Source organism: Pholis gunnellus (genome assembly GCF_910591455.1).
Source record: "Pholis gunnellus genome assembly, chromosome: 16".
Classification (NCBI taxonomy): Eukaryota; Metazoa; Chordata; class Actinopteri; order Perciformes; family Pholidae; genus Pholis; species Pholis gunnellus.
The window spans coordinates 6,884,180-6,900,785 of NC_136543.1; the positions used below are offsets into that span (position 1 = coordinate 6,884,180).

Genomic DNA, 16,606 nt, shown 5'->3' on the forward strand with positions numbered 1-16,606 from the left:
CCTAGGCCCTCTTCAACTACTCCTCCATTAGTCTGTGCCCTGCAACCGAAGCAGCACTGGGCAGTTGTGTCCTCGCCTGGAAGTCGGCTATTCAGGCAAACCTAAAAACAAAGCTGTGGCCCCAGACTATAATGCTCCGTAATGTCACACCAGGTGGGCTTGCCCGTGGCAAGGCTGTGACAATAAAGTCGTCTACTCTCAATGGGCCTATGGGAATGAACACAAACAACAGCTGAACAATGGCCACATCTGCACCAGAAAAACAGGCCGGGTGTTGACAAAAATGGAGGGACGCCCTTTGGCAGATATACAATGAGCAGAGCAGAGCTATACCGAGGAATCATTTTAACAACAAAAACACAGCAAATAAAAGAAATAATCAGGATTTGTACCGACAATAGGGATGGACTTGTACCAGTATCAGTTACAATGCTGTGCTCATGCACTCATACTTCTGAAACAACTGATACAACTGCACCCGATACCACTGTGGCAACGTGATGCTAACCTCTCGTCCGTTGAGCGTAATAAACTGCCCGGCTGCACCGATAACCTCACACAACAACCGGTTAGATCCATCAAGACAGGCAGCCTCAAGTTCACCCGCCCGGGAGCGTTAGCAGCAACAAAGTTGGATGCATTGTGGCTGACAAAGAGCTGTGTCACTGCATTCTTATCTGACCGTCACATAAAAAACGAAATACTACAAATAAAATAACATATGAACCCAAGCATAATCAGTACAACCGTCTCTACCACAAAAGGACAGAGTTTACTGTACACTGTATTCAACACTGCCCTCTTGTTGCGGATGACTTTTGACTGAGTGTGAGACTGCTATTTTAAATAATTCTGATGCTAAAATGATAACACACCAGTCGAGCCTCCCAAATGTGACTATTTGCAAAGTTTCTGAGTCTTATAGTGAACTGAATATCTTTAGACTGCTGGTCAGATGAAATTAGACATCTGCATGTGTCACTTTCTAGGAACAAAAACAAACCCAGAGGACCAGACGTACACATAAAGCTGAAGGGACGGCAGCTTTAATAGATGTATAAATATTCTAACAGGAGAAAATACAGTATTGTGGAAGATCTACTGTGGCATCTAAAAAAAAAACCAGGGCAGTGCTAATAGAGGCAGAGGCCAGGGAACCCTTTCTAGGAAGTGCAATAACATCATATCTGAGATTAGCTTTAGTTTGGTTTATTTCCATAGTGATAAAAGCCCCAAACGGACTGTGCGGAATTGCAATAATTTCACACAGCAACAATTTGAAAACCAAATAACTGACTCATACTCGTAAAATACAAAAATATTCAATAGGCTTACAAATATCTTAACTTGAAACGAGGAGCAAGAAGACACGATTCCCAATGAAGACATAACGGTACATAAATGACAACAGAACACGACGCATTCAGGAGGTGCCAAGTTGATGGCTCGCCAATCATCTATCCACGGAACCGGCCAGTTGGCATATCGACACACACACAGAATTAAGCAGGCAAATCTCAGTGTGATTCATACAGTGGTAACTTCACATAGCGGATAACCGACTCACTAAGAACCCAAACCCCTAAATTGTTCCACAAAGCAGCACTGTGTGGCTACAACTAGCCGGCTTTCATACTAACCTCTGCTTTGGGATTCATTTGATTAAGCCAGCTCTCAGCTATCTCTACCTGGCTTTACTGCCGATGCCCAACGGTGAATTCCTAGGGAGTTTCCTGCAAAGTGGTGGAGGGTTTAAATTGAAAAAGGAGAAAAATTACGCAAGAATAAGCTGAGTTGAGCTATTTTAACTATTCAGTAATGCTTTAGAGATGCTTTGAGCAGCTGATCGTATTAAACGGGCTCCGCTGTAAGTAGACTATCAGCTACACAAGACATTCAATTTAACCTGAGGCTGAGGCAGACGAAATAGAAAATCAACCCTATCCTCCCTGCATGAAAAACAAAACAAAGCACAAACATTAGACATGAACATGCACACACACAAACAAACTGATGAGGCACTTTTTGGAACAATGAAATCTCTCTGGCTCCAACAACCAAAACCTCCCTCAGATTGGATGCCTGGCAGGCATTCATTTCTCCTCTCCCTCTCCGCCTCCCACCAACCCACCACTGTGTCTCTCGCTCCTCCTTTCTTCTCCTCTCTGTATGCAGGTGCGCTCGCCCACAGAGCTGCATGCCGACTCCTGTCGGTAAAAGGACACGATGAGCACAGATCCTCTCTGTTCCTCTCTGCCCCGCCTCCACCCCGCACCGTCCAGAGGACATCCAGCACCACTTCAAAGCCCACGGGAAGGAGAAAGGGAAGATACAGCGAGGCTGAGCAAACATTCAAGGATTGTCTGACCGGCGGTGATCTTCGGGAACCGCAAGACTGTCATGGCGAGCAGATATTGGTGTGTTCTCATGCAAACGTAACATGCATCCTCTACACCTGTCGGTCTTTCATTGGTTAGTCCTTTACAGGGGTTCTCATCCTTTAAGAAACACATGCAAGGTGTGACTCTGCAACCTCTTTTCTAAAGTCTAAGAATACACCATGTAAACTCAACCACGATTACTTATTCACCGAGATAGAAAAGTGAAGGGATGTCTGCTGCTAGTGGTGCTGGGGGGGAAACTCAGAGCATGAAGACTATTTCCGATACGCAGCAACTCGCTATAAAGGGAAACACACGAGAGAACGCACTTGGCGAAGGCATTCAAAAAGGAGTGCCGTCAATTACAGCGCTGCATTTGCTAAGCGGACGCGTCGCCCCTTCTGTTCCCCCACCCAGTCGGATGGGTTCTGCAGACTGGGTGGTCATGGAACAACAAGCGCATCAAAGCGCCCGTGACAGTACAGAACAAACAGCTTGACAAATACTGCATCAGCCGTGCATCTCCACTTCTGCGTGACACACACTGACGTGCGAGTGTGTGCATGGACTCTGTGTTTTCCTGTAGATGAGAACACAGGGGATGGATTTAGTTCTGCTACACAGGTTCTTCTCTGGGCCTGTTCCAAGATCCCTGTCAGTAGAGGATACAGTATTAGACCAGAGGTTGTCAATACTCAATTTCAGCCAAGGAGGCTTTACAAGACGGAATATACCGGGGAGTCAGACCCCTTCATTCATGCTTGTTTTTTTTTTAACATCTCTATACGTGAAAGAACTCCACAAGAGAAATATATTGTATGAAACATTATATAAATTTGTTAGATTAGAAAGTAATTAAATATTATAGATTTCTAATGCTATTTGGACATTTATATTAAGAAATATTAGGTCTTCATAATACGAAAACAGTGCAACACTACAGCCTGTGATATAATATATCCACGTGTACTTTCTAAAGCACACTCTGAAATTCAACCGTATAACTATATTAACATAAACGCCTTCATTTGGGCAAGTCTCATTGTTCCTTCAAATAAAACCTTTCATCAGCAGCACCATTGCAACCTTGAAGTAACATTTCCAAAGCTGAACACTTGTATGAATAAAACTCCGGTGTCAAAGCAGCGGTTCACTCCTGTGTCCTGTGACAATGACTGTGTTCCACTTCAGCCACCAGCTGCTGTGAGGAAAATACTCACTTTTAGGCGTTTCAATGTCTAATGCAAACTGACCGTCAAACCCCAAAACATTTTAATTAAAACTTTGGAGTCCTGCTGGTTTTGGGAATGTACAGTATTGCAAACGCTGCCATCTCCATCCTAAACGTAGAGATCCAAGCAGCGGGCTTGGGTGTAATCCGATGCTTGTGTTGCACTGCTGCCATGCTTCAAAGTTATAAGAGTACACGATCGCACACTTTAGCCTCCAATAAAGGGCGCGGAGCTGGAACACAATGCTCGACGTCATCAGAGGACAATGCTCTAAAATTCTCATTAGCAAACGGCTGCCAGCAAAAGCAAAACAGAAACGGCTGTGGCTGAGAAGAGGACCGGCTCAAGGTAATTTTGAAAATGACTAATAGCCGTGGCTACATTGTACCGTAGCTTATGTAAACAGCGGTTAAGCTGAACCTCTCCCCCCACCCCCTCTTGTGTAATTAAATGTAAAATCTAACAAACACTTAAACTTGCTCTGGACACCCTGTGAAGCTGATCATATGCGGGTGAGCACAGCAACACAAATATCACTCTGGATGTGCAGGCAGAGGCAATTCATCAAGCTAACAAATTGGAATACCTCTCAGTGCCATTATGCTCCATCAAGGCATCTGTGACTCACGTGGCCTCCAGGCTGCTGACAAGCGCCCCTTGTTAGGTGGCAATCTCGCCAACACTTTCCGAGTGGCCCCGACCAAATTTGGCTGACAGGCAAAAGTGAGGGATAAAAACTAAGGGCGTCAGCTACCAGCGCTCTATAACCTCTATACAGTATATTGCCCTTTGTTATTGTTCCCGAACAGAATCCTGGAACAGCTTGCGAAAGAGCTGAATGCACAAACTTTTGCACATTATTCACAATCACGATAATCTCAGAGTAGAGGGTATGAAGACAGGAGGAAGAGATTCAACTAAGCTGTAGTCACAGATCTTAAGTATTGTTGGAAATCAACCAATATTCAAATTAAATGTTAACCTATCCGTACAAATAAAAATGAACTAGTAAATCCTATGTATAGTACTTAATCATCAGGGGCTTGACATCGGGTGTCCCGACTGAGGAGAAAGCAGCGAAGTTCTGCAAACGAGAGTGCAAAAAACCCTGAGTGTGTTAGCTTTCTCTCGTGTCGTGCGAGTGTTGTAATACGACTGGCCTGCAAGGCTGGACTAGAGACAAGAAAGACCCGGCCAAAATAGTCATTACCTCTGGCACCGCTGTGAAGCCGCTAATAAGTTGCTGTGGTAACACCAATCTATTAAACAAAGAATAATGTCAGCATAGGAAGCCAGCCTGTAGTAACAGAGGATGGGCGCTCACCAAAATCCGTTTCTGCTGCAGGTAACTGGACACCGCCTGAACGCTGAATATTTCATAAGCTGTTGGACAGACAGTCAGTCGGGGGGTTAGGCAGCGATCACACAGCCCCAGCTAAGTGTCTGGTAGGACGATCAATCACGACTTATTCTCCATTTTCCCACACTACGGCTCTAGTTAACGCGTTGCTGTGCCAGCAGCCTCTTCTTTTACGGCCTAATCTACTTTGAGATAGACGTCATGCTTTGTGTGTGAGAAAAATACGGAAGGGACACACACACACACACACACACACACACACACACACACACACACACACACACACACACACACACACACACACACACACACACACACACACACACACACACACACACACACACACACACACACACACACACACACACACACACACACACGGCTTTTCAAATAAAGCTGAGGTGGTAACAAGACTTGTGGGGGGAGACTTCATTTTCACAGCAGTTAACAACTTTCAGCAGCAGCAACTGTATCTTAAAAAGGGGTCAGAAACATTAAAAAGATCCTTTCTGAGGTGTTCACTGATATCAAAGAGTTGCTTGAGAAAGCAGAGGATTGCACAAGGAGTCTGTGAAGCGACTGACATTTCAAACGTCAAAATCGCACTATTCTTGTTTGGGGATTAACAATCAAAAGCTGCTGAATATCGCTGGATGTTTTCTTTGTGTCCAACATGATGAAACTCCCTGCCTCCAAAAAAGAAAGAGAAGAGAAAAAGAAAAAGAAAAAAAAAGGGGGTCTGAGATTCTGTATCATGTTCCATCTGCGGTGGTGTTAGAGCTGCCAGTTTTGCAGGTTTCCCACCCGGCCGATCAGGACATCAACAGAGACGATGACGGTGGTTGTCACAATTTTCTGCTGCACCCAGAAATTGCAGGGTGCAAGGTGAACGAGAGCACTCAGGCGAGCAGAAACAAAGCAATGCGTTCGGATTATTTAAGAGCGTCAATAGGCAGTTTTCCAATGGCTCTTGCGCTGAATCTTCTATTAACCTGGTAAAGCTGCTGTAGCTGAGTGTGCACACAGATGGCACACAAATGTTACGGGAGCAGATGGCACAAATACTACAATCCCAACTGTCTCATACCTTGAAACGAAACATAACCTTTTCAACTTGCCTAAACAACTTCGAGATTTACAGCCCATTTCTAATCTTGCAACAAAACCCAGATTTCTGATTTATGCATAAGTCATTTTGCAGTGTAAGCATTTTTTGCACTCTCGCATACACGTTTGCCCACAACAAAGTTAAAATCGGTTATAACCGACAGATAATTGAGAAATATTACATTTTCAGAGAGCGCTTGTATTTTAACCGGAGCAGATTTACCAGAGTCGTTAAACAAGAATGGACGGACTCTTACGTTTATTATTCAGAGACCTTGAAGATTATTAAAAGCGGTAATATGAAGCACCACTACGAGACAAAGCACAAATCTTTCGAGCAAACTACCCACTCACATCCGAAATTAAGGCACAAAAGAAATAAACCTAAAAGCCCAATATAATCAGAATCCTAACACAGTCATTCACTGTCCAACAATGATGTTAACAGAGAGAATAGAGCTGAAACAAGTGGTTTAATAACCACAGATAAAGTCCCTGCACACAATCTTCTCTTTTTAGAAGATAAGAATATAATATTGTGGCTCTTTTCACTGACATCACACCTCAATAAGCTGATAAAGCTGCAAGAAAATTCAGTTAAATATTGTTTTTATATATAGTACTTTATTTTAAGAGTCACATTTTTCAAAAGCTTTCTCTCATGTTTATTTGTGTTATCGTCTTTATTAGCTCTTACTTTATTTGAAACAAGAGAACATCTATTTATGTATTATTTAATTTATATTTAATTTAGAATCTGAATAGTAGCCAAACTAGTAACTAACTTCACTACATGCACTTGGCAATATTAAAGTACAAAGTTGCCCTCTAAGATGTAGTGGAATAGAACCATGAAGTTGCATAAAATGGAAATACTGAAGCAAAGTACCTCATAATTGTACTTAAGTACAGCACTTAGTAGGCTGAATGTAGTTCTAGCCTCGTAGTTTTGCTCTCAGGGTGAACCAAATTGCTAAAAGCTAGCCTCCTGTATGACACACTGTGAGCATCCATCAAAAGCATGAACAAGCGGCAGCAGAACTGATGTTGACCAGTCGAACAGAGAGTAAGGATGCAAGTGTGTGAAGAGTGAAAGTATATGTCCGGAGATGCTATACCCAAGAATCTAGCTCATTATTTGCTTTACGGAGACTCTTCTTCTTCTTCTGTCAGAACGGACTCTGTTGCCCGACATTAAAGAAATGTACTCTTTCTCCGTGCAGCTCTCCTCCACATGTACGTGCCTCAACCATCATACAGCTTTCTGCCTTGTTAAATGTTCCTTCTGCTAACTTAATCAACTGGAAAGAGAATTTTTTAACTTACAGCAGGAACAAAAAAGGTTTCTCTTCTGAGGGAACACCAGTAGCATTTTGACAAACACTGGGACTTAACTGGTACCAGCAGGGTCGAGGAGTTACACCTCCACATAATAAAGTTTAGTCTGTTTAGTCGTGACGATATTCTGAGAGAACATCCAACATGTTGCCCTAAGAAGATGAGCAGCAAATTGGGATTGGATAAAGACCGTAAAAATGCCTCAGGACACAAACTCAGAAATTAATTGCTTTCATAAATAGACGAGACAAACAAAATCTCACTTGAATGCCAACTGAAGCCTGTCTGGTCTTAAAAAAACATGAACAAATATTAGGAAACCAAAATGAGCAGGGCCAGATAACGGGCGAGTCATATCGGGGACTCGCCTACAAAATTGTGTTTGCTTAGAATACGCTTGACATTTCGGTGCTTGTAAATCCAATCTTCATTCTTCAAATTGCCAGTTTATTTAACGTAATGGTTAGCTGCAGATAATTTGAAGCTAAAAAAATCAATAACAGCATCTAGACGACAACAGCAGTAATCATGCGTGTCTGGTAGTGATGGCCACTTCCAATCAGCACCCCGTGGGCCTGCAGCTGTAAAACACACGTTTTCTTTTCTCACTGTCCAAAAAAAAAAAGAAGGGGGGGGGGGGGGGGGGGGGGGGGGGGATATACTAATACGGGACGCAACATAATCATAAAAAAACGTGCTTTTTAAAAAAAGCACTAACAGGGGTCAAGTTTGTGTGTTAATGTATACAACGCTAGTTAATTAATGTAGGGGAGTGGTTCTAACTTCTCAGCAAGCTGATCAGGATTACACATTGAGCCAAAAGATGACTAGAGGGAGAGGAGGAGGAGGGGGGTGCTGCAAGATTCATGAGTAGTCAACCACAGATATGTTCATGGTGTAAATCTGTTTTGATTGATGTTTTTTTCAATACAAAATAACGATAATTTGCAGTCTGCAGCGCTGCTTCTAATAGTTATGTGAACCACCCTTAAAAAAAGACTTTTTAAAGCATTACTTTGTGGCTGAAAGCACCGTTTGGTTTACATGTAAACCTGCAACAGAAGGTTCCATCCAAAAAGTCCCAGAGAACAGTAGACTACTCATAGCTGCAAGGGCTGATAAACACTTTAATATCAAAGATATGCTTTCTTTTCTGTGACATGTTGGCAAAGAACTGTGCAGTTTTAACTGTGGAGACTGGTTGGCACTTTACAGCCTCATACTGAGGAAAAACGCTCCCGATTTCACTGTTAAGTGCAGCAAAAAATACCATAGGTGATATAGCAACTGTGTGACCACCCGTGGCATTAATCGGATATATGAAGGCTGTGAGGTAACAATGCAACGTCTTCTGAGTGTGTGACACTGGGGGACTAGTTATTTAACAGGCCTGAGGTCAGTCCTTGGTGCACATTCCAGTCTCGAAGCAGGATCAAGTGTCCTCTGAACCACGCGGACCCTCTCGCAGCCCTGAGCCTCGGCTATAAAATGCAATCAAGCCATCAGCATAATTGACGAGGCAAGTGTCACCCTGAACAAGATGGAGCACCTTGTCCTTGAAAATTAATAAATGAATGCATCAGTCGTGCTGCCCGGTTGAATGCCACCGAGTACACGACAGCAGAGGCAGAGGAGGAGGAGGGAGTGCTCTGCAACCGGGCGGACACTTGTGAGCCCATGTGACCCTAATCCCGCATTGTGATGACAGACACAACAGACCGGATCAGTTCATTTCCGGGTTGTGAACATTCTGCCGTTAAAATGGTAATTTTCGTGAAAAACCCGCTTGTCCACTTTGCATAGTCTCTACTCACTCAGCAAGAATCCATCCAGCTGTAAAAAAAACGCCTCAAATCAATCATATCGACAACGTCCATTTCATCTTCACCCGCTGAATTGAGTTCTCAATGAATTAAAACACGCGCTGGGACATCGTGCACGTCTTCCACGCGTTTCCCCACAACCCTAAATAAAGTTGTCCATGCAGCTGAAGCCCCCTCGCGCTGCTGCAGCTATTATTGCACGCTGTTGTAGAACAACACACGAGAGAGAGCAAGAGATAGAGAGAGAGAGCGAGAGCGAGCGAGAGAAAGAGGTCCGACCGGACCAGCCAGCTGCGTGTCACTCGGTTCTTCACGTTGACATGTCACTGTCCTTCAAGCAGGACTACACAGCCAGGACACGGACCTCGTAATCAAAGTGTTTGACTCCAGACAATCCTGTCGCTGGTCATTGTGGGAACACAACATATTGAATGTGGAGCGAACAAAACATCTAAACAGGGTTCGGGTTAAAGCTGTGTTCAAAACAGTCACTGCTGACTTTTAAAAGAGTAAAATATTACAGTTAAAATAATATACATTGTCTTTATCTAATATACATTATTTTTTATAAATGACCCAGTTATTTAGACAGCTATTTGTTTTCTTTCATTGTCACTACAAGTACCCGTTTACCAGGGAGTCAACCCGACCGGAGAAACGTTAGCTACGTTAGCTTACCATGGATCAAACTCGTGGATGATGCTCTCGAACCGGATCACCGCGAAAAGTCTGGAGCTGAATCCGGCCAGGCAGGCCAGGAACAGAATGCTAAAGGAGAGTAAGGACTGCCACCCGGCCGGTTGTGTCAGTCCACCAGACAGGCCTCCTCCTTTGCCCGGTCCGCCACCCGCGACGCCGGGTCTGCTGTTCCCGTGCACCAAGCCCCCGGCACTGGTGGACGCTTTGTGCTTGCCGTCGCCGGCTGCGTGGTGCTCCGCCATTTCTGCGTGCGGTGTCGGTTGGGTTTGCTAGTTCTCCCTGCCACGCGCCCGTGTCTCCCTCCACGCCGCGCTGTCGTAAACTCCCTTAGTTTGCACACGCTCTCCCTCGGTTTTCTTTCTTCTGAGTCCCGCAGGTTTATATATATATATGAATTCAGTATCAATGCTCCGCGAGACCGCCGTTACATCCCGAAACGCATACTCATGCGCCACATACAGAGTCCGCGACAGTCAATTCGCTACACGATCGAACGCCGGTGGAAATGGGCGGGAGGGATGCGATGGGCGGAGCGTAGGAAAGCTCTCGCGGCCTCTCACAGATCGACAGGTACGAGAGGGCGGGGGTTTACGTCTGTAAGCCAATCAGAGCGCAACATTGACTAGATAGACAGATGAGTGCACCAATGGAGACATATTAAATTATGGCTGCCACTGATTGAAACGAGGATTATCCCCTGTTACATATGAAGATTGAGTCATTCTGTTGCCCACTATAAATACAACCCGTAATACTCGGCTTAAAGTTAGCTTTATAAAGTTGAATTAGTCACTTTTTATAGAGAAAAACAAAGAAAAGATCATGCACACGTAGTCCAAAGATCTAGAAGGGAATTCGTTTCCTTGCAGATAAAAGCTATAGGCAGGTGTGTGAAGATAAATGTTCTCCGTGAGTGCAATATTTCTGTTGCCCTTGGATGTTCTGGACTGGGTGGTGGAGTAGTAATAAAGATTGATGTGCCTCATCATTATTATGTCCCCCAGCTAAGACAAGAACACAGCATTTATCATTCTCTTAAACTCAGGATATACTTTCTCAACTTCCCCTGAAGCCTTGAAAGCCTATATATTGGAAGAAGACATTTATTTTTAATATATATATATTTATAACATTTCAAATAAATGCTCAAGTTTTTTGATTGATAGTATTCTGTGCTCGCACTGTTTACAACAATGAGACAGAGGCAGGAAGTGTTATTGATTTATCTGAAATGTGATTCAGTCCCAAAGGGAGAAAAACAATAGTGTCCTGTGTAATATCATAGGTAGAAAGAACTTTGTTCTCAAGTCAGAGTGGACAAAACACCCTTTTTTCTCATCTTCTTTAACATTTGCTGAACCTGTCCAACCGCACAGCGTGTCCTCTCACCCTCAGGCTGCCCTTGGGGCATTGTGCAATGAGAGGAGCATGTTTTCACCAAAGCAGTGTACGTCATTTAATCGCTGACCTCCAAAATCAAATATTCAAATTATGAATTTATTGTGTTGCTCCGGATTTCAGTATCCATTGCTTTGGGTTATGAATAGGAATGTTTGATGCTGCATACTTAAGCAATAACTACTTACCAGAGTATCTTGGTCTCTATAAAAGCTGTTAATTATGTCCACTTTTAGTATATATCATTTGCTCATTTGAGAACTTCACAAATTGACCCAATTTGCCATCCTTACTTTGCATCAGCAGTGTTTACAGCTACCCTTGTCACACATAAGATCACAATTTAAAAAACAAAAAAATAATGCAAATGAAATGTTCATGCAGAAGAATTGGACTGAAGTTTGAGCCGGCTTAGCGAGGCTGTGCATTGAGGCTATATCTTCTGGAAGAGACGAGGAGGAGATAAGAGAGAGATGAGAATACAGTAGACGGGGAAAGATAGAAGGCCGATAATAAAGGAGAGTAAAAGGATGATTATGGAAATTGATGGGGGTCATCATGGCGAGTGGATGGAGTGGCAGAAGTGAACATTTTTTTTTGTACTTCATAAAGAGATCACAGAGATGACATAGCTCAGTGTCGCAGGCGTCCTGCATGCTGCAGCTGAAAAGGCAGCGCCAAGGAGAATTCATGCACACCCACTCGCAACGTGTTTATGCACAGGCAACAGAGAGTGCACAGATACAATGCATAAAAACACGCGTAATCCCACACACATGCCGATGAATACATCTATCGACAATAACAGACACACACACAGACATACACCATACACATGCATGCCGATGAATACATCTTTATCTTACAATAGCACACACACACACACACACCTACGCTCACACATATACACACAGTTCCTCGATCATTCATCAAGGCCTGCTGGTGACGCCATGATGAGCACTCTACTACCCCTTTTGCCTTTTCCCCCCTCTACACTTCCACATTCTAAACGGGTGACCTTTGAGACAAATAGAAATGCAGGCTGTGATTTGAAGATTGCTTCAATCGCATCTATCGTTAAAAGGCCAAGCCCAGATGAAAGCCAGCCAAAATGAGTGCTGTTGCCAGGCAAGGCCGCTCTGCTTTCCTCCATCTCCAGAGGCAGACTTTGTCTTTCTTCTCAGTTTTTTTTGCTTCTTTTTTCTCCCTAGAACATTACAGACTCGCCGAGTTCATGCTCGGCATTCTTAGGTGTCTACACTTCTTCACTTTGCCAAAGGCCAACCGTGCAAGAAAAAAAAGGGGGGAAAAAAAGCTTAAGATGCCTGGCATGAAAGAAAACACTCTTTGCACCTCTGTCGTCCCCCTCTCCTTTGACCGCATGCATGAGGGAGTTAAAGGAAGAGAGTGAGAGATGCCACGATTGGTTAAGAAGATTCTAATCATTACGCCACTTTTCTTTTTCACCCCTTTTTGCCTAAATTGTCCATGAAGCTAGCGAATCCTGAATCATGCTATACGGTGTCATCTAAGTGCAGCGTTCACTGTATGACTTCAGTAGTTTGTCTCAAAATGCATGAAAAAAACCCATCTCTCAGTCACTTGAGCACGCTGTTATGTAAGCAGCATGTGGGACAAAAGCAAAGAATCCTCCCGCGATTAGGCTGTCTCTGATGAAAGGAAAGTACACTCTCTGAAGGGAGCCTCCCGTATAACGCAAGTTAACAGTGGGAATAAAATGTAATGCTGCAATTTCTTTTTAAGGCTCAGACTGCAGTGTGGAGGATGCCTGAGATGTGGCCACATCATGAGATTGTTGCCCAAAAACAGCAGTGGCAGCTGTACAAAACTGTGAATGACAATTATAGATCCATGCTTTTTATCCATACCAGCTTTTTCCCCATTCAGGGTCGTTATTGCGAGGCTGGAGCCTTTTCCCAGCATGCAATGGGTGAAAGGCAGAAAAACACTACATTGATTGCCAATCCATGACAACACGCAGAGTCGAAGTTCACCAGCATCTCTTTCTTGCAAACTATACACAGAAAAATGATTTGAGAATATTTTTGTTTGTTGTTATTGTCCTTTAATTGGCATGGCATCACTACTCTCTAATTACCTTGTGCGTCGTCTACAGGGTACAACCTAACAAGGGGGGATTGTGTGCATTCTATTGCAGAGCATGGCAGAGACGGGATGTTTGCTCAATGTGAGCGCAGCGAGCTTGAGAGACTGCACAGAGTCTGTCTGTGTGATCCGGTGTAACGGAACAATTAGCCGGTGCCTGGGGACCGCCACTGCACGCGCCGATCTGCACCGCAATCATTACCAGAAATGAGAGCACTTAAAGAAAAGGCACTTGGCATCCCTTCCAACTGTTATGAACTATTTATTAACCTGTAGCCAACAGAAATATAGATTCTCTCTGTTAATACAGAGATCATTTGTTTCATGCAAAACATGTGTTTGCAGCATATTGGAAATGAAAGTGTGTACAAGTACAGTATAGCTGCATCGTTCAAATGATTGCACTGTAAAACGTTACCTGTGTTGCCTCATCAGTGACGCGCTGTTTCACACTGAGCACGCCTCATTTGTCAATGGGGCACGCAGAGGCAGTTAATGTGAACATGACCCACTCAGACCCAGGGCAACACGTGTGGATGATGCTCCACAACTGCACAACATCTTAATCTCGACTTTGATGGAAGGTATGCCGGCACGGGGGGGCGGCCATGAGTCTCACCTTGTATGATAGAACTGTTCATCTTGATCAGGTCATGGGCGGATCAGTGATTATCTATGGCGCTGCACTACTTACCTCTTCGTATGCACCATGCACAGCCACGCTCACACGCCTTCTTTAAGGAAAATTGCTTGTTATGAAATAGATAGAATGCCAAATAGTGTGATAAGTTCCTATATTTTGAAACAGAGCACGGCGTGATCTATCATCCCCGAGATCAGTGAGCTTTTGCTCAATTTATAAGGCTGTATCTGCCTCAGGATGCTACAGCATTCATTGCACTCATCTGTCATTTTCCAAAAGCACATAAAAAAGTTGTTGGCTGTGAGCTGCAGAGACAACGACACTTTCGATTGAAAATGTATTTTCATTTTTTTCCATTTGATTACAAAAAGGCTTTCATCTACCAAGAAGGGAACAAAGCAGTTGACGCCATAATCCTGTCAATCCTGTCCTTCAATTATTTCACAATTTAAATAAGAAATGAACAACAAAGCATCTCTGTTTTGGAGAAAAAGTCAGATCCTTGCATCCTTCCTTATCTTACCCAGAATCATCATATCAAATAGTAACACGGTCACAGCTTTGTGTCGTTCTGATTCTTAACCAGGCTTTTAATCACGGTAATGATGCCGCAAAAATGACACAATAATTATGCCATGATGGAATTGAAGAGAGGTTCATCTCGCATCTGAGCGCATGAAGCAGGCCCTCACATACGCAAGGAAAGAAAAGGTTCGTCTGAGAACAAACCTTCAAAACAACATCATCATATTCGTCAAGATTGACTCTGACCTGTCGACACAGCCGAATGTGCCCGCAGTGATGCTTCAAACCCTATTGGCATGCTGCGTGAAAAGTTTGCGAGAAAGTTGCAATTGATGGAGCAAGAGCAAGAGAGATGAGGGGGGGAGGGGTAAGGAGGAGCACTGTACTAACCTGAGCTCAACAGAGATATCAACTGTCTGCAGGCAGAATGTCAGATTCTGAAAAGTTGGCGTGCATTTCTACCTCTTCAGAATAACAGCTGCCTTATCAACAACGGCTCGAACCGCCTCTGCGTGATGCCTCCTGCTTTGCCATTGAGAGAAATGTAATGCGCGGAAAACAGTTGAGCTTGCCACGATCCCCCGCGGGAGAGAGACACAACAAAAAAACACGACTCACGTGTCGACAAATTGAAGTAGGCCTCCCAATTTCCCAGACGCCTCAGCTTGACGAATGACCCTCAGTTCACTTTTCCCCGAGAAGCCAAACACGGGCTGTCTCAATTCAGAAGACAGCAGATTTACGTGATATTGCTTCAGTGACGGCCGTGAAAACCGCAGTGGCAAAATTATGGCAGCAGCATCCAAAACAAAGAGGAGGAGACGCGAGAGACGCCCCGCTGACATTAATCTGCCGTGGTCACAAAGTTTACCTCGCCAATTCTTTGAAGGTTCACACAGCCGCCTGTTGTATATGTTTCTCAATAACTATGTTTTCTTTCTTTTTTATAGACTGAATACCAAGACAGCTTCTTACTGCATTTGCCTCACTCTCATCTTGAATTTATTCTGGTACAAACTGTAGGTTGATGTGAAGCTCTGTGCTATGTGAAGACCAAATTAACGCTTGTTGGAACACACACACACACCAGCTCTGATGTATTTTCTGACCAAAGAGCACTCTGTGAAGGTGGTTCAATACCAAGTGGCCCCATTTGGTCAGGACTATGCATCTCTGTGCTCAGGCCCGTGTCCAATCGATTCTCCTCCTGGTCGCCCTCGATCGGTCATCTGACAGAACACAATCCACGCCTCCGAAATAATGTTAAACTTAGCAGGGCTCTCCGGTGAATAAGGGGGAGACAGGATGAGGTGCGGTGGGAGGGGGACACACACACAGAGAGAGAGAGAGAGAGAGAGAGAGAGAGAGAGAGAGAGAGAGAGAGAGAGAGAGAGAGAGAGACTGCCTGGCTTCTATTTGCCATTTAGTGCAGGTGGTGTCATTGCTAACCGCGCCTGCACCACAAGGACCAAGTACACACATTTAAAAATCTTAAACACACACAAATATTTGCCCTTTTCTTTCTTTCAACACATAGAATTAATCCGGGTAAAGCAGAGGTTTGACTGGTATTTGTAGCGATATCAAGCTAGCTGTTTCCCCACCTGTGTCTACGCTGTTAGCTAAGCTAAGCTAACTTCCCTCTGGGTTTAACTTCTTATTAAAAGTTACTACAAGGAACTTTCAACTATATGGAACAGCCGTCGCTGCTCCGCTGTTCCCCGCTGGGAGCCAACAGCTACACCGTGCCGCTGGAGACCCAGAGACCCAGGCTATATTGCTGGGACCACCGGAGGGAAGGACGGCACGGGACCGCCAGAACCAGGATAGCGAGAGGCAGACTGTCAGACCCTGCTGCAGTAAAATGAGAGGTTTTCTAAAAGGGAGTCTGGTGCAAGGGGAGCATTACCGCTTTTGTCTAGAGCAGGGGTGGCCAACCAGTCAGAGACCAAGAGCCACATTTTTTACTGTGT

At 44.2% G+C, this 16,606-nt stretch overlaps 1 protein-coding gene across 1 annotated transcript in view; it reads right to left on the bottom strand.

Annotated features, from left to right (window-relative positions):
• The window catches only part of LOC306707868 (dolichyl-diphosphooligosaccharide--protein glycosyltransferase subunit STT3B), a 68,745-nt gene extending 58,363 nt beyond the window's left edge, over positions 1 to 10,382 (bottom strand). The window contains exon 1 of the mRNA XM_079175509.1: positions 9,920 to 10,382. Within this exon, the coding sequence (XP_079031635.1) occupies positions 9,920 to 10,182 (263 nt within the window). The 5' untranslated portion in view covers positions 10,183 to 10,382. The remainder of the gene's footprint in view (positions 1 to 9,919) is intronic.
• Between the last annotated feature and the right edge of the window lie 6,224 nt (positions 10,383 to 16,606).